Here is a 26,893-nt window from a genome sequence, read left to right on the forward strand (position 1 = left end):
AATCTCTGTCCCCATTTAAACTAAGATTTGTTAGTTTATCTGAAATCTCCTCAACTCTTTCCGATAAGTCACCTATTTGTTCTTTCTGTTTATTTATGTCTTCCGTAAGTGTCACGACTTCAGTATTAACACACTGTTCATATTGTTGCGTTAAGTTATTTATCCTGTCATTTGGTACGGATTCCTCGATTCTCTCCAATATTTCTTCCTTATCGTGTACACATTGTAAATTTAACTCTGAAAATTTCTGTACTATCACGCGATCTCTTTCTGCCTGTTCTCTGTCCTGTTCCTCTTGTCTAATTTCTGTTGAAATTAAAGTATTATTGTGAGCATTCAAAATCGGTTGTACTTCTTCTCTAATTTCTTTCTTTGATTCGTCTTTCATGTTTTTGAAACATGTCCCTGTTCGTGAGCCTAACTGTGTTTCCATTGTTTCCATCTCGGTTTTACTTCTTCCTATTTGTGAGCCTAACTGTATTGTCAAAGTTTCTATCTTCGTGTTAATTCTTCCTATTTGTGAGTCTATCCATGTTTTTAATTCAGATCCCAAATTTAATATTACACTCATCAACTGCTCCATATCTTCTGTCGTTAACCACGCAATCTGAGAATTTTTCGATTGTGAAAAATTTTGAACTGTTTCCGGACTATTTTCCCTGCTTATTAAATTGTTTTCAACAGCATTATTCATCATACTGTTGTCCTGTGTTGGCGAATTCGCCATGTCAACAATTTCGTTATTTTCACTATTCATCATTTTTGCCTTTTTCATTGATCGCGTAATCATTTACAAAACATACAAAACTCGTCACTATACGAAAATTACACACAATGACACTTTATCACCAACAATACCATTCACACGAGATGTTTCCCTCAAACACGATTAACGAACAATTGAAATAATTGCACTATATTGTCAAACGCGTATACAAGACAACAAATCAAATTCTGAGAAAAAAAATACCATTAGAAGAATGACAATTACCAAATCTACACATGCAAAATAGACTACAATTACTAAACTACAAATTACTACTACAATACTACTGTCTACTATTTTTACAATCAGAAGATTCCAAGGGACGATCCGAAGCAGCAGTCGCCACGTGCATGGGGGCTTATTTATAATAATACTGCAGATATTTTTTTTTTGTAGCTGTAAGTCCGATTACGCAAGTCTCGTAAACGGCTGGCCCTGACTAGTTTTAGTACGCAATCTGACTGCTTAGAATGACAACAAAGAATGTAAGGAAATTTCTGTTAGCACAATTAATTAATTAAGTCCCCAGCAACTATAAAATCTACGAAGCCAACAAAGCACAAGTGTAGCTGTTCTGTGTGTGGTAGTGTGACTCAACGCACATCTGGCACGGTTCTTCTTCAACAAAACAAGAATTTTTAAATACCAATTATACTGACGTAATAAAAGAAAATTAGAAATACTATAATTGTGTAAGGAAAGCAGAATTACACTCTGATACAAGAACACACGCCAGATGCTTTGTTGACTGAACCTGTAATGACACATTATTCAGGTCACTGAAAGAATAAAAGAATAAAAGAAAATACCTCCGTATATATTGACGAAATGCACTCTGACCATTACAATATCTCTATTAGAACAACATCTGCTATCTCTCCCATCAAATCACTGCATAAAACATGGAACAACACTCTCCACTCCCACATCTCACTCTGATTTCACGACAAGCAGTGTCCACCACAACTTCTCGGTAAGAACTGCTTGCCGCTACGTCTCAATAATCACTGCCAGTGGAGGCGGCGGAACAATACTCTCTGGCACGATCTTTGGCGCTGTGGCTCAGTGTAGCCACCTTTCAACATCACACAAATCCAAGCCCGAGGCAGGATTCGAACCTGCGACCGCAGCAGCAGGGCGGTTCGGGACGGAAGCTCCTAGAACCGCTTGGTCACAGCGGCCGGCTCTGACGCGAACTAACTCAAGGATCTCGACCCACAGTGACGAAGAGTTCCAATTTCCGTTTCCTCGTTAGTAACTTTCCTTTGCCAGATATGTTTCCGATACGTTAAAGATGCGGTTGTTCTGAATTTACCATACACATATTTAAATGTACGACGTGTAGGACGAGTACGTTGAGGATATCTTTCAGCGTATTCTCAAGCGCTCACTGAATTTCGTTGGCATTCTCCGTGAATGAGAAACATTATCGACTTGTCCTTCGAAGGAATACATCATTCACATTCACCAATACTAGTCTTACCGTTCCTATTAGTGTTGTATTGCGAAACCGTCGAATGGTGTTTACATGTCAATGGCACGTTAGATGGATACGCCGTATTCGGCTAATATTTACTATTTGCACGATATACGAGAGAGAATTGTCAAAGCGTGTGCTTCTATAAGTGCCGATGTGATAATGAATACCACTGAATCCATGATAAGAAGATAGCAGCACCGCATTGGTACCAATGATCATTAGTTCGAACACCTTCTGTAAATGGACGATCATGTCACCTTTGTGACCTTCGTTGATCTTCAAAGACCTTACTGTTACACGTTATTGGATTCGTCTCGATAGCCGCTATCAGAAAATAAGTATCAAACTATAGCACCCCATTAAAAAAAAACGAAGTTGACCTTCATATCTCTGAAGCGAGCCCACCTAGCAACAAAAAATCAACGTCATATTATGGCCCCCGTTGTCCCATGCAACATTTGTCCCACAAACTTTTCAGCTGCTGCGTACTTTCGAGGTTATTCTAGGTGGCAATAGTTAGTGACTCACCCTGTATATTATTAGGTACTTTACTCCTGCAAGTGATCCATTGATATCACCTATCGCACAGTCACATGATTTTTTTTCCTGTGGTGTGAACTGATATCATCTGTCATGACATGAACAACTCAGACCATGCAAACATTATCTTATAAAGGCGTTTGCCTACATAGTCCAATTACAGCTCTCAAAACAGTACACTGAGGAAATTATCTAGCCATGAATGGTGCAACGATGCCTGTAAAACAGCAAAGTTCCAAAGTATTTTGCATGGTTTGGGTACACCATGTTGTAATGTGCTATATTATTAACTGAAAGCGCATTAATTTTCTGATAGTCTCGCAAATTTTAAGTGGACAAACAACATAGGAATTGGACGTCACTATAACCTTATAGACGGACTAAGGTAGATATAACACTTACTTGTTTGAGGTCGAAACCAAGAACTTCAGACATGTACTTTGGGGTTTCAGTCAACTGAAAGAAGAGTCCTCCCAGGTTACCAAAGTGCAGTGCCACCAGCGCCATGAATGGACAGGAAGTCATCACCGGCCAGAATGGCAGCATCCTCTGAAACAGGATGGCTCTGTTGGGACTCTAGAGTCACTTGGCGTTCACACAAGCTCTAGATACTGCATTTAATGTTTGCTCATGTAACAACAACATTAGTAAAAATCCGTGGGGGATTTCAGATTATGCCTGTCCATCAAATGCATATGAATTTCATTAAATTACATGTAGGGACCATGTCCACAACTTTGATCCAAAATTATGTTCTAATGCCCAGCTGCTCTATCTTACCCGCCTCCAACCCCATCAACCAAATAATCCTATATTCACGATATGTGCATCGTATGATCTTGAAAACTCCATAGCGCAGATTCAGTATTTCAGCTTCATTTACAAACTACAGACATTGTAAGATACTGGTTCGTGAGTGGCGGGTAAATACCAATTGTTAATTACTATTTCATTTAATAACATGATGATCATCTGGAGAAAATAACTCTTACACATGTAGCCAAGCCAGAAATTAGTTATTACTTACAAGTTATTCTTCATCACACAAATAAACACAAACATATATTTTTGCTTCTAAACTGCACTTGGGCTACTTTCATACTCTTCTAACAATAAAATTAATTATTTGGACTCTAGCCTTGATTACAACCTCTCTCCATATTTTGAACATCAAGTTACCTATACATACTTATGATTTCTATGTTTCCTTGTTAACTGTTCAACATACTTTAACTATTGGCGCTCTCAGTCTACTCTTATACTGTTTATAATTGTACTACATCACTCGGCACACAGCCTTGAAAAGCACTTGGCCACTTGACTACTCCTCACCACAGATCACTAATTATTTTTAAAATTCGACAAAAAAATTGGAAAACAACAAGTAATAACAAAGAAAACCCTTTAAGTCATTAAGCTGAAACTACCTACTAGCACAATATACTAAGTTACCCCACAAGCATTTAATGTTATTTCAAGGTTATTTATAACATATTAATCATACAACACTTCAAGGAAGCATTACACAGACACATACATACATTTTATATATACCAAATAATCTTCATCGTCTACTGTACTCACTGACCTCAGGTTTCAACATACATTTAATGAACCGAAAAATAAAACAAAATTTACTATTGAGTAAACATAAACTGACACAGGACATTATTCCACTAGTAATTCAGTTAAGCATTTCAGTCCAGTAAAGAATGAACCGAGTTGTCTGCTGAAAGACAGTAGTATATTATTAACAAAAAGTAAATAAATGAAATCCACTTTTGACCCACTGCTAGTTATACTCATCGACAGTCTCTCACTTGCAGGTGTAACGCTTTATCACTAGTAGATGCTTCTGGCGTTCTATAACAGGGGTAGTCAAGAATTCAGCATGCAAGCCGTGTCATGTACCAAGTGCCAAAATTCTCAGTCTCACTTCACGCTTATCCAACCATCACACCACAATGTCTGAGGGCAACATGGCAAAGAGGGGAAACTCTGAATGCGCTGCAATTATATGGCAGTGTAGTCGCACTGCATACGACTTCGATTTATATTTCGCATTTCGCAACATCATAGATAACAAAGATGACAAATATTTAGTATTATTTAATTATTTTGGTACAGTTAAGACATAATTTTTGTCTGGTACTAACTATTCGCATACAGACAAATTGAGACAGTTTGGCAGATTTTCACACTTAGGTTGCCCCATACTCTTGATTTAGTTAGTTTCAAGGTGGAAGGAGTATATAGAGGGTCTATACAAGGGCGATGTACTTGAGGACGATATTATGGAAATGGAAGAGGATGTAGATGAAGATGAAATGGGAGATACGATACTGCGTGAAGAGTTTGACAGAGCACTGAAAGACCTGAGTCGAAACAAGGCCCCCGGAGTAGACAACATTCCATTGGAACTACTGACGGCCTTGGGAGAGCCAGTCCTGACAAAACTCTACCATCTGGTGAGCAAGATGTATGAAACAGGGGAAATGCCCTCACACTTCAAGAAGAATATAATAATTCTAATCCCAAAGAAAGCAGGTGTTGACAGATGTGCAAATTACCGAACAATCAGTTTAATAAGCCACAGCTGCAAAATACTAACACGAATTCTTTACAGACGAATGGAAAAACTAGTAGAAACCGACCTCGGGGAAGATCAGTTTGGATTCCGTAGAAATACTGGAACACGTGAGGCAATACTGACCTTACGACTTATCTTAGAAGAAAGATTAAGGAAAGGCAAACCTACGTTTCTAGCATTTGTAGACTTAGAGAAAGCTTTTGACAATGTTGACTGGAATACTCTCTTTCAAATTCTAAAGGTGTCAGGGGTTAAATACAGGGAGCGAAAGGCTATTTACAATTTGTACAGAAAGCAGATGGCAGTTATAAGAGTCGAGGGACATGAAAGGGAAGCAGTGGTTGGGGAGGGAGTAAGACAGGGTTGTAGCGTCTCCCCGATGATATTCAATCTGTATATTGAGCAAGCAGTAAAGGAAACAAAAGAAAAATTCGGAGTAGGTATTAAAATCCATGGAGGAGAAATAAAACTTTGAGGTTCGCCGATGACATTGTAATTCTGTCAGAGACAGCAAAGGACTTGGAAGAGCTGTTGAACGGAATGGATGGTGTCTTGAAGGGAGGATATAAGATGAACATCAACAAAAGCAAAACGAGGATAATGGAATGTAGTCGAATTAAGTCGGGTGTTGCTGAGGGTATTAGATTAGGAAATGAGACACTTAAAGTAGTAAAGGAGTTTTGCTATTTGGGGAGCAAAATAACTGATGATGGTCGAAGTAGAGAGGATATAAAATGTAGACTGGCAATGGCAAGGAAAGCGTTTCTGAAGAAGAGAAATTTGTTAACATCGAGTATAGATTTAAGTGTCAGGAAGTCATTTCTGAAAGTATTTGTATGGAGTGTAGCAATGTATGGAAGTGAAACGTGGACGGTAAATAGTTTGGACAAGAAGAGAATAGAAGCTTTCGAAATGTGGTGCTACAGAAGAATGCTGAAGATTAGATGGGTAGATCACATAACTAATGAGGAAGTATTGAATAGGATTGGGGAGAAGAGAAGTTTGTGGCACAACTTGACCAGAAGAAGGGATCGGTTGGTAGGACATGTTCTGAGGCATCAAGGGATCACCAATTTAATATTTGGAGGGCAGCGTGGAGGGTAAAAATCGTAGGGTGAGACCAAGAGATGAATACACTAAGCAGATTCAGAAGGATGTAGGTTGCAGTAGGTACTGGGAGATGAAAAGGCTTGCGCAGGATAGTGTAGCATGGAGAGCTGCATCAAACCAGTCACGGGACTGAAGACCACAACAACAACAATCCAAAAAAGGTCTCTCACACAAATATGCCCATAGAAATATTGCAGCAATTACGGAAACTCGTTATGGAGATGGAAATTCGATCTGAGAAAAGCAATGTTGATGTTCTGAACAGTTTTAACGTAAAAGGATCTGTCTCTAAAATGGGGATTACACAACGCATCAATCAGTAACATCTGCGTATGCATGGGGGCGCTTTCAATTATAAAGGCAAATGTCTCAAAATTAGCTTGAAAAGAGATGTAAGATCGTCAGTATTTAAAAAACAGTCTCTGTAATTAATTCTTCAGACTTTACGTTTTCTCTAATGTCAGTGAGCTTGGATCGTGTTTGCCAGAATTTGTGCCTTCTACAATGCGATTTTCTCTTTAACCGCATCCCTATCAAATCAGAAATAAGTTGTTTCTCACCTTGCAGCGTCTCACTGTGGGCTGTGTGCAGTCAGGTCCACTCACAAATGTGAGATCTGTAATCCATTCCAGATGTTCTAATATTCGATCCTGAAACTTTTTTTGTTCATAAATTGAACAATAGCGAATTTTAAATCGAAAATCGTTCTAAGTTTGCCCTGTGACTGAACCAATGTACTCTGCAGTAATATACACTTCTGGAAATGGAAAAAAGATCACATTGACACCGGTGTGTCAGACCCACCATACTTGCTCCGGACACTGCGAGAGGGCTGTACAAGCAATGATCACACGCACGGCACAGCGGACACACCAGGAACCGCGGTGTTGGCCGTCGAATGGCGCTAGCTGCGCAGCATTTGTGCACCGCCGCCGTCAGTGTCAGCCAGTTTGCCGTGGCATACGGAGCTCCATCGCAGTCTTTAACACTGGTAGCATGCCACGACAGCATAGACGTGAACCGTATGTGCAGTTGACGGACTTTGAGCGAGGGCGTATAGTGGACATGCGGGAGGCCGGGTGGACGTACCGCCGAATTGCTCAACACGTGGGGCGTGTCGCCAGTGGTCGACGGAAGGTGCACGTGCCCGTCGACCTGGGACCGGACCGCAGCGACGCACGGATGCACGCCAAGACCGTAGGATCCTACGCAGTGCCGTAGGGGACCACACCGCCACTTCCCAGCAAATTAGGGACACTGTTGCTCCTGGGGTATCGGCGAGGACCATTCGCAACCGTCTCCATGAAGCTGGGCTACGGTCCCGCACACCGTTAGTCCGTCTTCCGCTCACGCCCCAACATCGTGCAGCCCGCCTCCAGTGGTGTCGCGACAGGCGTGAATGGAGGGACGAATGGAGACGTGTCGTCTTCAGCGATGAGAGTCGCTTCTGCCTTGGTGCCAATGATGGTCGTATGCGTGTTTGGCGCCGTGCAGGTGAGCGCCACAATCAGGACTGCATACGACCGAGGCACACAGGGCCAACACCCGGCATCATGGTGTGGGGAGCGATCTCCTACACTGGCCGTACACCACTGGTGATCGTCGAGGGGACACTGAATAGTGCACGGTACATCCAAACCGTCATCGAACCCATCGTTCTACCATTCCTACACCGGCAAGGGAACTTGCTGTTCCAACATGACAATGCACGTCCGCATGTATCCCGTGCCACCCAACGTGCTCTAGAAGGTGTAAGTCAACTACCCTGGCCAGCAAGATCTCCGGATCTGTCCCCCATTGAGCATGTTTGGGACTGGATGAAGCGTCGTCTCACGCGGTCTGCACGTCCAGCACGAACGCTGGTCCAACTGAGGCGCCAGGTGGAAATGGCATGGCAAGCCGTTCCACAGGACTACATCCAGCATCTCTACGATCGTCTCCATGGGAGAATAGCAGCCTGCATTGCTGCGAAAGGTGGATATACACTGTACTAGTGCCGACATTGTGCATGCTCTGTTGCCTGTGTCTATGTGCCTGTGGTTCTGTCAGTGTGATCATGTGATGTATCTGACCCCAGGAATGTGTCAATAAAGTTTCCCCTTCCTGGGACAATGAATTCACGGTGTTCTTATTTCAGTTTCCAGGAGTGTATAAAATCTTGATGTTCTTCGTTCAGTTCTAGTAAAAATTGTTGTAAATGACAGTTCAATAATGTGTGTGACTTCAGAAATTTTACTGTTCGTTCCACCAATTTCTTTGCATGCTCTTTGCCTACAAATTTAGCACAAAGTGTGTCTAGGTGTACAGAACAGTGAATCCTGTCAGCCAGTCGACGTAATGTTTTGTTCTTCCATTGTCAACTAAAACTTTAAATTCTTTTTGCGTGGTACTGTAATATCGTTTCATTACAAATTTGCAGCACTCATCACTTTTGCACATGTATAATATATACTGAGAATTCTCATCCCTCTCTTCTGTCATTGCCATTTATTTTTAAAGGTTTCTTACAATATATTGCTAGACTGCCTCTTTTTGTGCAAACAGCGTCTGGACCCATGAACATCATTTATACCTCGAACAAATAGGAAAGTTAAACAGCACTGACACCATAATTCTGCTTAACCACAACGCAGTATTGAATGAGACTCAGCCTCTGTTGCTCTCTTTCATCCTCCCTAATATTCACGGCATTTATGCCAAAATTAACCTCTACTTCAATCTACATCATCCAGTCTGTCCCCAATAAGCAACCCACACACAAATTTGGTAGCACCAAAGCCTCCATTGTACACGTTTCTCCCTCTGTTTGGATTACATTATTGTCTACTGTTTGTATATTGCTCTTTTCTTTTTAACAGTCTATATGACTTAAATCTGTGCTTGCATTTATTTCTTCACCTGTGACTGTTTAAGTTCAGTTTTGTTTTAGTAGCACTGCATCGAGTTTGAAAGTTCTTCCCCATAATCAATTTCTAAATCCTCATAGATGGCTGTGTCTTTCCTGGCTTACTAGACGATGACAACAAAATTTTGTAAGTTCTCTTATTTGTCCTTTTCTTCCTGCTGTTCTTAACATAATTCTCTACGCGCTTCCTTCCATTCATCCTCCTCCTTTTCCTATTGTGTCTCCCATTCTTCCTCTTCTTTCTTTAGGAAATCAAGGATGCATTAAATTGGCTTTATATTCCCACTTCATTCACCCTTCTTATGACCCCAAATAAGGCATGCTGCCGTACATAATATTAGTTCTCGTTTAAACCATGGTGAATAATTTCAGTAGTTCAGCTTTAACAACATGAATAAACATGTAAAATACTACTCTAACACAGTTCATTGCGGACCATGACACATTATTCCCAACTCCTAAATTACAATTATTTTAATCAGTTGGTCTACAGCAGCGCTGTTAGTGAAAACTATGATTTTTATTTCTTTCAAACTTACTCTTTGTCTTCTTCAACTATTGCTTTTGCATTTTACTGCACTCTCTTCGTTGTTGAAGGCTGCTTCCTGCTGTTCTTGTAATTTATTCTGTTTTCTAACATGAAAAATACTCTCTTCATACAAATCCAAAGTGTGTCAAATTCTCCATTCTGGTTGTGGGATCCGCTGTGCTACCCCTCTGTTTAACAATGGATAATGTCACAACTACTGTCAACACAAGCCACTGTTTCTTTTGTGATCACTTTTTCATTTTAATTTGGTTTCCTAAGATTATCGTCTCCTGCATACATCCTCACCAAAGATTCTCCTGTCGCTGCCTCCATTTGTCAGGTTATTGGTGTGGTATGTGTAGGTACCAAACAGTTAATTACCATGCCACCCAATAACATGCTCGTCATTCAGAGACAAATAACTCTCCAGAAAAAAGGCGAACCGAAAACAATCTATTAGTTGGAACTTATACTTCATATCATAAATAAACACAGACATGTACTTTAACTTCTTAACTGCACTCAAGTTACTTTCATACTCCTCTGACAATAATGTTAATTATTCTGCACTCCAGCTCTTCCAGTAAACTATGATCACATTATTGTTTCCTCTCTACCCAAGTTCCCACTCTGCATAATTTGATTTTTAAAAAATAGCACCAATTCCATACTTTCCATTCAAGCATAAGCATTACGAAAAGTACTGTCCTCACTTGTCTCTTTGGTTAGCGCTGTGCCTTTGTAAAATCCAACAAATGCCCTGTAATGTTGTACATTACCATTACCTCTCTTATATAAAATATAGTGCTGTACTTTCTATATTCTGCTTTGTACTTAACTATAGGATAATTTACTAAGTTTTTCTGTCTCTTAAATCAAAATTCATGTTTCTTTAAATGTCTCGAAATGTGCTGAAGATAATTTTACCGAATCTTCTGTATCCTACTTTTATAGAAAAAGAACATGTTTATTTCTGCTGGATGTAAAATTAAAAAAATAGCGATATTTGTGGAAACCACTAACTGAATTCTCCTTAAAGCAACTATTTCTTACATCTGCCTAATTCTACATCTTTCTATGAATAAATTACTAAATTTAAAAATATATAATTTTTGTATTACACAGGAGCGTAACTCTTCGTCTGTCATGAGTACACGGAGAATGCATGCTCCGCTTGACCTTGGGTTGGGTAGAAAGAGAAGGGAGAAGTCGCCCTCTTCCACCAACTCGTCCTTGTTACTATGTAGCAAAATCTCATATTACCCCACATCAGCTGCTTAATTTGGCAGAGTACAGTGGGGAAAGGAAGATCATGGATAACTAAAACATGTACAACATACACCAACAATGTTAAGTACTAAGCTTATGGATATAATGATATGTATATAAGTTTGATATTTGCAAAATTTTGACTTGTGCTAAAGCACATGATTTTCACTATGTTCAACTTGAAAGGTGCTAAAGGCCAAATACGCTGCAGTTCACTTTATAAATAAATTATTTCACAAATGAAAGAACTTATTAAAAGTTCGTCACAACTCTGAACCCTAGACAAGAAAAATTAGTCTACTTTAGTGTCTTGGGTGCTCAGGTAGAGTAGTTATAACATGTGAGGTAGAAATCACGGCACTGGAATCTACAGATGGTTCATCTTATAATTTATGCCTGGATCTTGGAAGGGATAGTTCTTAAGAGTTACTTATTGCACCAAGAGGTGAACAGGTTAACAGTGAGCTAGGAAGGATCACTGGAATATCTGGAAGGTGAGGGACAGGTACAGGAAGGTGATGTGACCAATTTACTGGAGAAATTGGACAGAAGGAAGGGATTGAGACATACTGGCAGTGTCGAGAGTGTACAGAAGACAAGTGAGGACCTTTACAAAGGTACAGCGCTAACCAAAGAGACAGTTCAGAGGGTAGAGCCCCATTCAAAGTTCCGTTCGAAAAATCGTGAGAGATTTAATTAACAGGATATGAAACTATTATTGAAGTGAAATGTTCTTTAGGTATCTGTAAACAATAAGAAAAATTACAGAGGTGATACGATCTCATTTGAAGAACGTATTAATAATTTAGTACGCAGAGGGGGAGCTTTTTGAGGAGAGATGAAGAGGTAGTGGCATTTTAGTAGCGACTGTTCCGTTTCGCAGTCTGCTCCGGACAGAGCCGAGGCTACATATGCAACACTGACGTTGTCTCATGGGTCATTTTGTCAAAGTATTTTGGGAAGAGTGTGTGTCGCCACCAAACAGCTGACTGATGAGCTCCAGAATATAGTATGTTGTGATTTAATCTTTAACCGGAAACGGGAGCTATTAGAAGGCTGGCTACAGACACATTTGAGTCATACCCAGAACCATTTTTTTCCTTTATTGTTATTTCATATCCCTACCCCATGTGGGCAGAGGTGGGCTGGCAGAGGCACACTCCGCCACTCTTTAGCCAAGAGACTGTATAAAATATCACAGGAGAAATGTCAAATACATAAAATACGGGGATAAAAGATGAAGTCGTCACAAGAGAATGGAAAAAGTGGGAGTTAAGGATACAAAAAAGGAGTAGTTTGACGAGGCACATTTACATGAAATTCACGTATAGATAATTTGACACTTGATGAGGACATTGCACATAAACACTGGAGGGACAGACAGCACGATTAAAATGGTGTTCACAGTATAAAAGCCACATGGGATGACGACACTTAATACACACTGAACTTATGTAACACACACAGCGAGCACCAAAACACGACGGAGAGTAACTGGATTAAAACTGAAAGGACCTGCCAAGAGAGGGGAGGTCAGAGAGGAGGGAAAGAGGGAGAGGAGGGAGTCAGTGGAAGAGGGGGAGCTGGAAGGGAGGGGGAGACAGTAACAGACCAAGGGACAGGAGATGTGGAGGGTGGGAAAGTGAGCAACCCAGGAAGGAGCACAAGGACTGCAAAAGAAGAAGCGAGTAGGATAAGGGCATAGGAGGGGGGACAGCAGAGAGGAAGAGAAAGGAGAGGGGGCCCTAGGGAGGAGGGGATAGGTAGAGGAGTGTCAGTGTTATAAGGAGGGATAAATATTGGGAGAAGCACATCTTACAGGAGGGGGAAACGCCGAAAGTTTCTCTGGGAGAGGAGATGGAGGGTGTGGAGATGCAGAGAGGGTGGGACACATGGGTAGAATTGCGGCAGCAGGTGGGGAGAGGATAGGAAAGGAGACACCAGGGGTGATTGGAATTACCATTAAACTTTTAAGATCGTCCATTTATAGATTTGGTAAAAGTGAAGTTTAGCATGAATTGTCACAGATAAGAAGCGTCTATCGTTTCGGTCTAACGAGGTTTGTACGCTGCCCGACATACTGTAAATCTGCATGTCAAATGGAGTAAAAAAATTACCAATTTTAGGCAAGAAAGATACAGTTTTTTGAGTTATCAGAAAGGTCCATCTGGTGTTAGAGTCCGGTGCCTTTGAAGACTCCCCAGGACACAATGGAAATCGATGACGGCCGCTAGGTGGCGTGACTGCATTCGCGGGCACTACAGTCGCCGAAAAGAGCAAGCCACAGCCGTCCTGCTGGCCTACCAGGGCTTGCGGCCGTCGGCCACTCAGTCTGTCAGCTGTGAATTCTCCTCGAGATCTCACTGCGCATCACTGTCTTGGTTCGGAATTGACTACATCTTAGTTTTAGATCTTGATTTGCCCTTAAATAGCTGTCGTATGACTAGGGCCTCCTGTCAGGTAGACCGTTCACCGGATGCAGGTCCTTCGATTTGACGCCACTTCGGTGACTTGCGCGTCGATGGGGATGAAATGATGATGAGTAGGACAACACAACACTCAGTCCCTGAGCGGAGAAAATTTCCGACACAGCCGGGACTCGAACTTGGGCCTTTAGGACTGACATTCTGTCGTGCTGACCACTCAGCTACCAGGGGTGGACGGTTTGCTCCTAGGACTCGTTATTCTGTCGTACCGTCCTCGTTGTCTGTTGTCCTCCTGTGTCGTCCACTTATTCTCTGGAGACTCTCTGGTGGCGCTATCTGCCAATTTACGATATCCACATTCTGTTCACATGGATCATTGAGTTGGTTTTCATGCGTGTTAACCAATTTTCTTTTCTTTTGGCGCATTTGTTTCACTCTCCTCGATAGATAAGGAATTTCACTTTGTATGTTCCCTTAGTCAGCGTCGCCCATCATCAGACCCCATCCCAACGTGATACGACCCCCATCAGTCCCCTGTATTGCACTGGTTTCCCATGTGATATGGCGTGCATAGTTTTTCACTGGCGTCACGTAAGTTTTCGATAGGTATGCGTTGACATAACTGCTTCAGCATGGATGGAGAAAACAGTCCTCAAAGCTGCATCTTCAACCGATCTACTCCCTTTTTGACCACAGAATCTGTCAGATGGAAAGAAAGTTCGCTTGCGTTCTCATTACATTCAAATTTAAGCAGATCTCCGTGAACTTTTAGCTGAATTGGAGCTTTGTCAAACTTTTTGCCTTGAAGAACTGCTGTTTACGTGAAACGTAACTATCCTCATTTTGCATTTCCTTTTTAATTATCTGAACACCATTACTGTTAGTTAAATTAACATTACAAACTTGGGAAACAATCACCTGAATCTCATTTCTACTATTATTGCTTTATTATTAGATACTGATGTTATCTCCATGACAACCAATGGCAAGAAGCTAATTTGCTTCATTTATTTCATTCTCACCAGATACTGACACATTATCTTCAGGAGTCCGCAGCTCGTGGCCTCGCGGTCGCTTTCTTGCTTCCTGAGCATGGGGTTCCAGGTTCGATTCCCGGCGGGGTCAGGGATTTTCATCTGCCTCGAGATGACTGGGTGTTCGTGTTGTCCTCATCATTTTATCATCATTGATGAAAGTGGCGAGATTGGGCTGAGAAAAGGTTGAGAATTTGTACGGGCGCTGATAACCACGCAGTTGAGCGCCCGACAAACCAAACATCATCATCATCATTATCTTCAGGAGAAACTAAGGTTTCTAAGTGATTTTCTTTTCCCAATCATATCACACTGGAATCCAAACAAGCCAGTGTAGGCTCACGTCCATAAATAATTCCTTACTCTTACACATTTCTCCTATTAAACAATTAGTCACTGAATTTTGCCTTTTTCAAGGCTCTTAAATACTTATGAAAGGACATATTCTAAAAAACATGACTTTCACTTGAAATTTATACTTTCCAAACTGATATTCGGGCATATAAGTCATCGTCAGTGGTATTGGATACAGAGGAACAAACAAATGTATGTAAATCAATTTGTACAACATGACAACTGTATATGTAATAGCAAAACATAAGTTTACTTGCATTGTGTATCTCTAAAGCAAGGGCATCTGTGTCACTTAGAAATACTTTATGCAGCTTCACGTTCGTCTAGAAAACAAACAATCGTGTGGATACCTGGAACCCAATTAAACTATGTCTATGTTAACATTTTAGGATATGAAGTCCAACCTGTCTCATAGCACACAGATTCTGGTGCATGTTACTGCTATCAAATGTTAGGCAGTGACAATTCTTCATCATGTCTGACAGTACTGTCATTAGCGTTTCTAAGCGAACCTCTACTTTCGTTTCGTTAATTTTATTAGTTGATAATTAAAATGCTTATTTATTCTCGTTAAGAGAATTTCTGACTGGTTGAGTGTCCATTTTTTGACCCAACTCCCTGAGAAATCTCACTTAATCATCTTTATTATTAGCAACATTTACTCTCGTGCTTGAACTGGACAATTCGTCACGTAATTCTAATACATTTGAGGGTGACAATTCTGAAACAATTGACACTGACGAACTATAGTAATGTAATTCTGATGCGTTTAATTTAGACATTTTTTCCTGTGGATCTGACGAAATTTCGTCCTCATCATATATCCCAGTAGCAAAATCACATACTTCCCCATTCCATGAGTTGACAAGGTTTTTCTTGTCACCCATGTTTTAAACTTTACTGATTTGTTATAGCTAAACACAGGGGCGGCTCCTGTGTAGGTTTGCAGGTTTGCGCTAACCCGATGGAATAATTTTTTTCAACTGTGTTTGCCGTCTGAGCGTTTTGTATTAGTGGAGAAGTAGCGCGCCATTTATCTCTTTTGAAATGCCCGGGCTCCAAACGCCGAACACAGCGGAGTCGGACGGAATGTGCCGACGGCGACAGCAGCATGCACTATGGCTGCAAACGCGGACTTGGGTGTCTCAGAGGGGGTGCGGGTTGCGGGGGCAACGCTTGGCAACACTGTATTCGTATGCGGGCCTTGTGTGTATAGACACCTCACCCGGGCCACCCTGCCAGCCGCAGGAAGAGGGCCGAACTCTTCCAAAGGGAAACGGAACTATCGGATCTTCGAACAAAGCGGGATTCTATCGCCACCTTACCAGTTCAGGTGTAGCTGCGAGCGAACTAGCTACACTCCTGGAAATTGAAATAAGAACACCGTGAATTCATTGTCCCAGGAAGGGGAAACTTTATTGACACATTCCTGGGGTCAGATACATCACATGATCACACTGACAGAACCACAGGCACATAGACACAGGCAACAGAGCATGCACAATGTCGGCACTAGTACAGTGTATATCCACCTTTCGCAGCAATGCAGGCTGCTATTCTCCCATGGAGACGATCGTAAAGATGCTGGATGTAGTCCTGTGGAACGGCTTGCCATGCCATTTCCACCTGGCGCCTCAGTTGGACCAGCGTTCGTGCTGGACGTGCAGACCGCGTGAGACGATGCTTCATCCAGTCCCAAACATGCTCAATGGGGGACAGATCCGGAGATCTTGCTGGCCAGGGTAGTTGACTTACACCTTCTAGAGCACGTTGGGTGGCACGGGATACATGCGGACGTGCATTGTCCTGTTGAAACAGCAAGTTCCCTTGCCGGTCTAGGAATGGTAGAACGATGGGTTCGATGACGGTTTGGATGTACCGTGCACTATTCAGTGTCCCCTCGACGATCACCAGTGGTGTACGGCCAGTGTAGGAGATCGCTCCCCACACCATGATGCCGGGTGTTGGCCCTGTGTGCCTCGGTCGTATGCAGTCCTGATTGTGGCGCTCACCTGCACGGCGCCAAACACGCATACGACCATCATTGGCACCAAGGCAGAAGCTACTCTCATCGCTGAAGACGACACGTCTCCATTCATCCCTACATTCACGCCTGTCGCGACACTACTGGAGGCGGGCTGCACGATGTTGGGGCGTGAGCGGAAGACGGACTAACGGTGTGCGGGACCGTAGCCCAGCTTCATGGAGACGGTTGCGAATGGTCCTCGCCGATACCCCAGGAGCAACAGTGTCCCTAATTTGCTGGGAAGTGGCGGTGCGGTCCCCTACGGCACTGCATAGGATCCTACAGTCTTGGCGTGCATCCGTGCATCGCTGCGGTCCGGTCCCAGGTTGACGGGCACGTGCACCTTCCGCCGACCACTGGCGACAACATCGATGTACTGTGGAGACCTCACGCCCCACGTGTTGAGCAATTCGGCGGTACGTCCACCCGGCCTCCCGCATGTCCACTATACGCCCTCGCTCAAAGTCCGTCAACTGCACATACGGTTCACGTCCACGCTGTCGCGGCATGCTACCAGTGTTAAAGACTGCGATGGAGCTCCGTATGCCACGGCAAACTGGTTGACACTGACGGCGGCGGTGCATAAATGCTGCGCAGCTAGCGCCATTCGACGGCCAACACCGCGGTTCCTGGTGTGTCCGCTGTGCCGTGCGTGTGATCATTGATTGTACAGCCCTCTCGCAGTGTCCGGAGCAAGTATGGTGGGTCTGACACACCGGTGTCAATGTGTTCTTTTTTTCATTTCCAGGAGTGTATTTCCTGTGTGTTGTGTTAGTTATTTTAGCGTCTGCTACAGTGAATTTTGAGACTAAAGTGACAAGTGAATACGTGAAATAATGAATCAGGTAATTTCATTGCTCTCTGAACCCTTCAGTTCTCGGAAGTTTGAAGAAAAATTAGAAATCAAGACGCTAGGCAGGCCAACTCCTGCTTTAACAATTTCGCAGACCGTTAAAACGGAAAGTCGCCAATTCAGTAGGAAATTTAACTCTGAATTGTACAACAAGCATGAATGGCTGTATGGTTGTGACATGAAAAATGCCTTATTTTGTTTTCCTTGTTTATTATTTGGAGGAGATCTTTCATGGTCTAAACACCGAGTCTGACATTCAACACCTCCATGTTAAAATTAGAAAACATGAACTTTCTTCAGTCCATGTAAATAACGTTCTGAATATGGCAAGTCTAGGCAATGTAAATATAGCTACCCAATTAGACAGTGGGTACAGAAGGTCTGTGGCATTACACAACCAAAAAGTTACCGGTAATAGGTACATACTGAATCTAATTATTTACTGTATTCATTTCTGTGGTGTGTTGGAACTTGGCCTTAGAGGACATGATGAGACTGAATCATCTTACAATCCTGGTGTTTTTCGTTCCTTGATTAATGTTAGTGCAGAATTAGACTCTGTTTTAAAATTGCGTTTAGAGAAAACTACAGTATTCAAGGGAGCCTAAAAACCATCAAGAATGAACTCCTCCAGTGCATGCTTCAGGTCTGCCAAGAGAAAATTAGAAAGTAAATTAAGGGTGCTGAGTTTTTGACCGTAACAGCTGACGAAAGCAGTGACGTAGCCTGTGTTTTCCAGATGGTTATAGTACTGTATATAGGTTCATCATTAACGGAAAACCAATTGAAAGATTTTGGGACTTCATAGCACCAGAAAAGCATGTTGCCCAGTCTTTGGCAACGTCCGTCATCGAACAGATTAATAATCATTTGGGGAATTGTACACATAAGCTCATAGCGCAAACATATGATGGTGCAGCAGTCATGAGTGGTTCGTCACGTGGGGTGCAGGCTCTTGTTAAGGAAAAGTTTCCCTATGCTTCATACACTCATTGTTATACCCACCAGTTGAATCTCATAATGCTTTAAGCCGCTTCCATTAATAAAAATGTGCGAATATTCTTAACTAAACTTCAGGGAGTTTGCAGCTTCTTTTCAGCATCTCCTCAAAGAACAGCAGTTCTCGGCAAAATAGTACCAAAACGACTGCCACGTTCAGTGCCTACTCGTTGGAATTTTCAGTCAAGGAGCGTCAATACTGTTTTCCAATATAAGGAAGATATTATGACGTGCATGAATAACATGAGGCATGGGGAAAAACTGTGTAATGAGAACACGATCCTGCAAGCCTGTGGCTTAGTAAATTTTTTTTTTCATAAAATCATGATCCATGTGGATATTTTGTATAACCAGCTACAAAAAAGGGATATTGACGCAACTTAAGCACAAAATTATCTGACAGCTTTTGAGTGTAAAATTGCGAACATTAGGGTTCAAATGGCTCTGAGCACTATGGTACTCAACTGCTGTGGTCATAAGTCCCCTAGAACTTAGAACTACTTAAACCTAACTAACCTAAGGACAGCACACAACACCCAGCCATCACGAGGTAGAGAAAATCCCTGACCCCGCCGGGAATCGAACCCGGGAACCCGGGCGTGGGAAGCGAGAACGCTACCGCACGACCACGAGATGCGGGCGAGCATTAGGGAAGGAGTGAGTGATAATTCAACAGGTTTACACGAGTACCATAAAAGAGGGACAACTGAATATGGCGCAGCGATGTGTAATCTACCGCAGGAGGGAAAATAAGCATGTGATGTCATAAGTTAACGACGCAAAACAAAGATTCAAGTTTACTGGACTCCTAGTTGCAGCCTCTATCTTTCTACCAGAGAAATTAGCTACTTACTCTTCCAGTTTTCCGGAAACTTCTTACAGAGCTGCTACTGAATGCTACTCTTTTTTGGAAGCAAAGAAACTTCGAACAGAAGCTCTGTTATTTATGGAAGAGAGGAGTTCAAAAACATGTGTGGGGCTTTGAGCTTTCTGGATTACATAACAGATAATAATCTTTGTGATACACTGAGCCAATCTGTGAAGCTCTTGAAAGCGATAATCACAATTCCAATGACCACTCAGCAGCAGAACGTTGTTTTTCTTCGCACAAACGCATCAAATTCTTCTTGCGGAATACTATGGACCAAGAAAGACTATTAGCACTCGCGATGTTCTCTATTTAACGAGACCTCGTTTTAGGAATTGCAGATAAAAGAGTGCTTGAAAGATTTGCAAATATGAAGGAAAGAAGAATAGAGTTCCTGTACAAGTGATCACCACCACATCCAAATTCAGAGATAAAATCGAACGGCGTTAACATCAGTCCTGCAGAAAAAGGTTAGTAAGGCATGCCTAACACTTTTTGGGTACATAGAGCTGTAGTTGATTTTAATACCTTTTATTCTGCAAAAGTAATACTTTTTCTGTGTACACCCTTTGGTGCTGGATCCCAATGGCCTCGTATCACTAGCAGTCGAGATGAGAGGCATCTTATCCGCATGGCTGAAACGGATCGTGCAGCCACGTCTCGATCGCTGAGTCAGCAGATGGGGACGTTTGTAAGACAACAACCATCTGCACGAACAGTTCGACGACGTTTGCAGCAGCATGGACTATCAGCTCGGAGACCATGGCTTCGGCTACCCTTGACGTTGCATCACAGACAGGAGCGCCTGCGATGGTGTACTCAACGACGAACCTGGGTGCACGAATGGCAAAACGTCATTTTTTTATGAATCCAGGTTCTGTTTACAGCATCATAATAGTCGCATCCGTGTTTGGCGACATCACGGTGAATGCACATTGGAAGCGTGTATTCGTCATCGCCATACTGGCGAATCACCTGGCGTGATGGTATGAGGTGCAATTGGTTTCACGTCTCGGTCACCTCTTGTTCGTATTGACGGCACTTTGAACAGTGGACGTTACATTTCAGATGTGTTGCGACCCATGGCTCTACCCTTCTTTCGATCCTTGAGAAACCCTACATTTCAGCAGGATAATGCACGACCGCATGTTGCAGGTCCTGTACGGGCCTTTCTGGATACAGAAAATGTTCGACTGCTGCCCTGGCCAGCACATTCTCCAGATCTCTCACTAACTGAAAACATCTGGTCAATGGTGGCCGAGCAACTGGCTCGTCACAATACGGTAGTCATTACTCTTGATGAACTGTGGTATCATGTTGAAGCTCCATGGGCAGCTGTACCTGTACACGCCATCCAAGCTCTGTTTGACTCATTGCCCAGGCGTATCAAGGCCGTTATTACGGTCAGAGGCGGTTGTTCTGGGTACTGATTTCTCAGGATCTATGCACCCAAATTGCGTGAAAATGTAATCACATGTCAGTTCTAGTATTGTATATTTGTCCAATGAATACCCGTTTATCATCTGCATTTCTTCTTGGTGTAGCAATTTTAATGGCCAGTAGTGTATATGCAGGCGTCTACACAGACGTTGCTGTGAGTTCTGCTCTGCTGTGTGCTATGCTGCCGGCTGTCTGTGCCTTGCTATCCGGCTGAGCCCAGGGAGGTAAGGTCTGACAGCCCTAGCATGTTCTGTGAAGGAGAGCTGTCTGCGAAGGCTGTGTGTGCTGGCTGCCCAGGTGGCCTTTAATTTTCCAGTGGCCGCCTCCCGCTGTGAAAAAAATGGCTCTGAGCACTATGTGACTTTACATCTGAGGTCATCAGTCCCCTAGAACTTAGAACTACTTAAACCTAACTAACCTAAGGACACCACACACATCCATGCCTGAGGCAGGATTCGAACTTGCGACTGTAGCCGTCGCGCGGTTCCAGACTGAAGCGCCTAGAACCGCTCGGCCACACCGGCTGACTTCCCGCTGTGAAAAGGATTGTTCACCTCGGTGGTGTGATGTCTGCTCGGGCCACGCAGCTGTGGTCCGCCAATACTGCTGTCCCAAGTTCCCTGTTACCGGCAGCTGCTTCGTCCCTGGCTGCGACATTCTACAGAGCGAAGCACCCTAACGAAGTTGTACAGCCTTCTGCTCTTAATGTCGATCTCTCTTTCGACATCCCACATCACAGTCCTTTGCATTACATACGTCTTATCTGCCATTATGACAACATAGCCTGTCACTCATTGTCACGAAATGTTGCATAATTTTTTCGTAAAGTCACTATCACAGTTTTTCTTCTCTAACATTCACCGTTATAATTGTCCTACGCAATACTCTTCACTACCACTAATAACTGTGTCTGTACATCCTATCCATGGCACTGTTCTACAGATTGTTACTGTTATCTATCCTACACTGTGCTCTTTCCGACTACTAATAATTGTTGTTTTACATCCGCTACTCGACACTATTTTACGGATTGTTACTGTCATTTATTCACTATTCAGTTATTCACTGCTACAGCCTAAATCCACCCATACTTATCCCCGAAAGGGATGTCATATACAGCACTCTTCTTTCATTGGCAAGATGTGCCACTGGCATCTCGTTGTAATAGCGTAACCGTGCATGTAAAGTTGTCGTTTGAGATGAGCAAAGCCATCACACCTGATGGTTTTGCTGAAATCCACTAACCTTGCCTCTTACGAGATGTTCATTCGCTGCTGTGAAAGTGCTTGGTCGTGGGCTCGTACAATTGTGGCGATGTGGCGCTGTAAGGGGGAAAATTCTAAACTACTTGGCTTGCGTGAAAGAGCACACAGTTCAACTTTTTTAGGAGATGCCATTTAATTATTCCTGTATCCTTAATCACGTCAGACTTCACTGTTGTCTTAATATGTTGCGCATGATATTTGCTATCAGTACAGTTATGCAGTAGTGGGCGGATGACACTTTACTTCCTTGCAAGGTACGTGTATGACCGCACTATAGAGCGCCCCATTACTGTTCAACCACTCTGCTTTTATAATGGAATAATTAACATAACTGGCGAGAGCCACCATCGATACGACTGTTCACTGTGGCCCCCGCTACCAGACTCATGCTACAAGCCCCGACCTTTGATTTCCAGCCGACACGAAGGAGCTTCTATGTTGCTTATTTCAGCCAATACCTACCAAAAAAAATTATGTTACTGTGTAGTCTGGAGCACTGCTCAGGTAGAGCAAGCTTCTGACACGGGGGATTTTGTGACATGAAACCTTGTCACCAAGTTGCCACGCTGTAACTTTCGTTTCATTCAGACGCATATTGTCCTTCTATACAGACAGTCGTCTTTGTGCACTGCTGCACAATTTTATGATGTTTTAAACAGCTGTTATATAACATAAATGTTATAAGATCACAGGAATTACCTTAAGTGGAAAAGAAACGTCTTTTTTTATACACTGGTGTCTCGAACTAAAGTAACAAACCGCTGCTTCTTCGTCCTGCTGTATTCTTTACATTGTTTCTACTATACTATCACTTGTTTATTCCGTTTCGCCGCAAAATAAAGGTAACCTTGGAAAATTTTCGTTTGTTGCTTTAATTTTGGGCACCAGTGTATTTAGCACTTCAACAAGAGTCAGAAATTTATTTGTACAAAATTGTTAAAGCTTTCGTGGCCACTTGTTTATTTGTATTAATGAGGAATGTCTGCGTAGTACTTATTTTAATAGAAAATGCCACCCATTTACACGATCATTAAATTTACATTTAATTTGAAAGATCTTGCCCAAAAGTCTATGGAATGGCAGCTAATCTCTGAACAAAGGGGGTGGGGGATGGGGCACCAAATGATATTCTGCTTGCGAGGAAAAATTTTCTCAAACTGGCTCTGCCTGCGCTTAAATTTGCCATTGAATGTTGCAATTTGTCAACAACTAACCTTCTCCTTGGAGACGCTGTCGCCAATACTGGTGGTGATGTAGTTCAGCTCGTCAGGTGTAATGCGCGGGTGTATGGAGGGGGAATCGTACACCGTCACGAACCACAGAATGCTCCACAAGCCCACGATGCCGCCGAGGATGTAGAAGCACGCCTTCCACCCCAGAGCCTCGATAATGGCCGAGCACATGGGCCACGTCACCACTGAACCGAAAGTTCCTCCTGAGAACAGAATGAGAAGCCAGAACACCGATAAATTGCACTCAGTTCTATTTTATTTTAATTTCTTGGTACTGGTGCAGGAGTCCTCACAGTCTGCCTATTTGCTTGTTGACAGCAGCATCTTACAAATCATCATTATTGTATTTAAAATAAGCTACATTAACTTTTTTAAGAACACGTTCTCAGAACAAACATCTTCCAGTGAACCAACTAAAATGGTCAACAGGCATTAATGTATGTTAAAATGCAGATCATGTGAAACACACATTAAAACAGTACATAATATCAGCTTCCATGATGTTATAATAATAAATTAAAATACTCTCAAAGACAAACAATGAATTATTGAACCGTTTTACTGATTTAAAACATAGTCAGTGATTACATTTTTTGTGTGATGTCCACTTACATCTAGTAAGCGTCGTCCACTTGCACGTTTTCCAGGTATTCCAGCGCTTGTCACTGATGTTCCTAGCTTAAATCCATCAGTGTTAAACGCAGGAACATCTCAAAATCTGCAGGCAGACGACACTTCCAGATGTAAGCGGCAATCAGATGAAAATGCTACGACTGACGCCGTTTTAAATCAATAGAAGGAAATATGTACTATAATTAAGTATGAATTTCATAGGAATGACAAGGACAGATTTTAAATAACCTTAATAACTTTAATGGAACTACAATAACTATGGCCGCACGAATAAAGCATTAAAGAGAGTTTTCAAACATCCTGTAAGAACTTGCATGTTGTTCTCACTGAATACCGAAATGATGTTCTGTGGCAGTTCGACATTTGATGAACAAAACATCCATGTCCAAATCACATCTTGCAAATCGTGGCGACGAAAACTGCAATTTCTAAACCAAGTCTTCGTCGGGATGGAGGGCTGTGCCTCTACAAGCCCACCACCCCACACCGAATGAGGTCCGAGTGTCACACCGTTCTTGCCACTCAGTCGCTATTCTCAATGCCACGCAGATACCAACATTCTTTATAAAAATGGTTCAAATGGCTCTGAGCACTATGCGACTTAACTTCTGGTGTCATCAGTCGCCTAGAACTTAGAACTAATTAAACCTAACTAACCTAAGGACATCACACACATCCATGCCCGAGGCAGGATTCGAACCTGCGACCGTAGTGGTCGCTCGGCTCCAGACTGTAGCGCCCAGAACCGCACGGCCACTCCGGCCGGCCAACATTCTTTATATGGAAGCTTAATATCAATATGTAATCTGAAATTTCTTGGTTTTCCAGCTGGTCTCCGTTCTCTGCATCTACATCTATACTGTAAGATGCAATGTGAAAATCATGGCAGAGATTACGTTTCACTGTACCAGTTACTAAGGCTTTTTCTCGTACCATTCACGCATGGATCGCGGGAAAATGCTTGTTTAAATGCCTAGTGCTGTAATTAATCTAATTTTATACCCACTATCCCTACGGGAGAAATGTGTAGGGGGTTGTAGATATTCCCAGAGTCATAATTTAAAGCCGGTTACTGAAACTTCGTCGGTAGACTTTCTCGCGATAATTACCGTCCATCTTCAAGAGTGTGCCGGTTCAGTGCTTTCAACATCTCACTGTGCGTTATATCACGATTGCTTGTAAGAATTGGTTTCATAAACTTGAATATCTGAAAAGGGGCTTATCTGCTTCCAAAACAGTATGGGAACTGTGAAAGAAGTTACCCGATGACACAAAAAGGTATGCACATATAACAAAGTCATTTTCTGTTTTCCAAGAAAACGAAGCGAACTGATGCGATAATTGTGACACATGAGAGTACTGCAATCTAAAAGGGACACAGAAAGACAACATAATCAATTTTAGAATCAGTATGATGCAGGGGCACTGAAGAGGAAACTATTTCTGCCATGGTGATGGCGGTTTCGTCAGCTGCAGAGGACACGCAAATGAGGGAAACTGGGGGCTGCACAAGGTGTGTGCGTACCGACTGTGGTAAAACGGCATGGGTCGAGAAATATGGAAAACATGAGGACTCATGAAAAAGGAGCAAGAGAGCAAAGTAGTAACTGTGTTACAAATTCAAATGCAGCTGCTAAATGAAAGTTGAGGTTGAGGGGACCAGCTGAGCAGAAAAACGTACATGATAGTTTAAAATGCGGCAAAAGTGGTGAAGTACTGAACAATAATAAGGAAAAGGAACAGGATCAGGGAGACGGTGGTGTTGGTGAGGGGGGGGGGGGAGGGAGCAGTGGGAGGTCAAAAGCTCCAGGGCCCCAAGTCTCATAGGGGGCCCAAGCCGCTCCACGGTTCGGATCTCCTCCCAGTGTGCTAAGCTGGCAAAGTTCATCCTGCTATTGTAAAATAATTTTGCATCATATTATAAATAAAAGAACATTGCCCCAACACCAATGTAACCAACCTAGCTCTTCCTTTCCAGTTCAGTTTTATGAGTCATAGAGACCAATTACATACAATTCTATTTCATGTTCAGTTCTGAATGCAGAATATTTTCTTCAGACTTTGTGCGTTAAAACTACTATGTGGTGGATTCGAAAATGCGCTTTCAAATGTTGTTGAAAATTCTACCAAAAACATTCCTCAAGAAATATACGCGGAAACAGCTGTGAAACGTCATTATAATTAAGTAAGTTTACCAACAACATTCAAAGATAAGGCACTTCAGGTTCCATCACAAGGTGATTTTACACGAAAAACGAGTACACAGAAAATATTTTGCATTCAAGAGTAAACACAGCATGAAACATTTAGTTCTCCTGGAAGAATCGTGAAACTGAGGAAATGAAATAATGTGAAAGAAGTACATTGGCTATGCTTACAGCTAACTTACGTAGGTATTCTCATGTGACTTGATGTGGCACTATTTCTAGGTTAAAGAGGCTTGACCTTCGGAGGTTCAGTTCAGAAAATTGGAGATCCAAATAATAAAAATTTCCTTGGGATATTTGAGCTCTTGACTCACTATGATCCAGTTCTTGCAAAATAATTAGAAATGTCAGAAACCGACAACATCTG

General features: G+C 42.4%; 1 protein-coding gene across 1 annotated transcript in view; it reads right to left on the reverse strand.

Annotated features, from left to right (window-relative positions):
- Positions 1–26,893, reverse strand: part of LOC126092726 (sialin-like) — a 181,382-nt gene that overhangs the window by 119,074 nt on the left and 35,415 nt on the right. The window contains exons 3-4 of the mRNA XM_049908451.1: positions 23,669–23,889; positions 3,189–3,335 (exon numbers count right to left, since the gene is read on the reverse strand). Coding sequence (XP_049764408.1) covers positions 3,189–3,335; positions 23,669–23,889 — 368 coding nt within the window. The remainder of the gene's footprint in view (positions 1–3,188; positions 3,336–23,668; positions 23,890–26,893) is intronic.

Source organism: Schistocerca cancellata, chromosome 7 (genome assembly GCF_023864275.1).
Source record: "Schistocerca cancellata isolate TAMUIC-IGC-003103 chromosome 7, iqSchCanc2.1, whole genome shotgun sequence".
In the NCBI taxonomy this organism is placed as follows: Eukaryota; Metazoa; Arthropoda; class Insecta; order Orthoptera; family Acrididae; genus Schistocerca; species Schistocerca cancellata.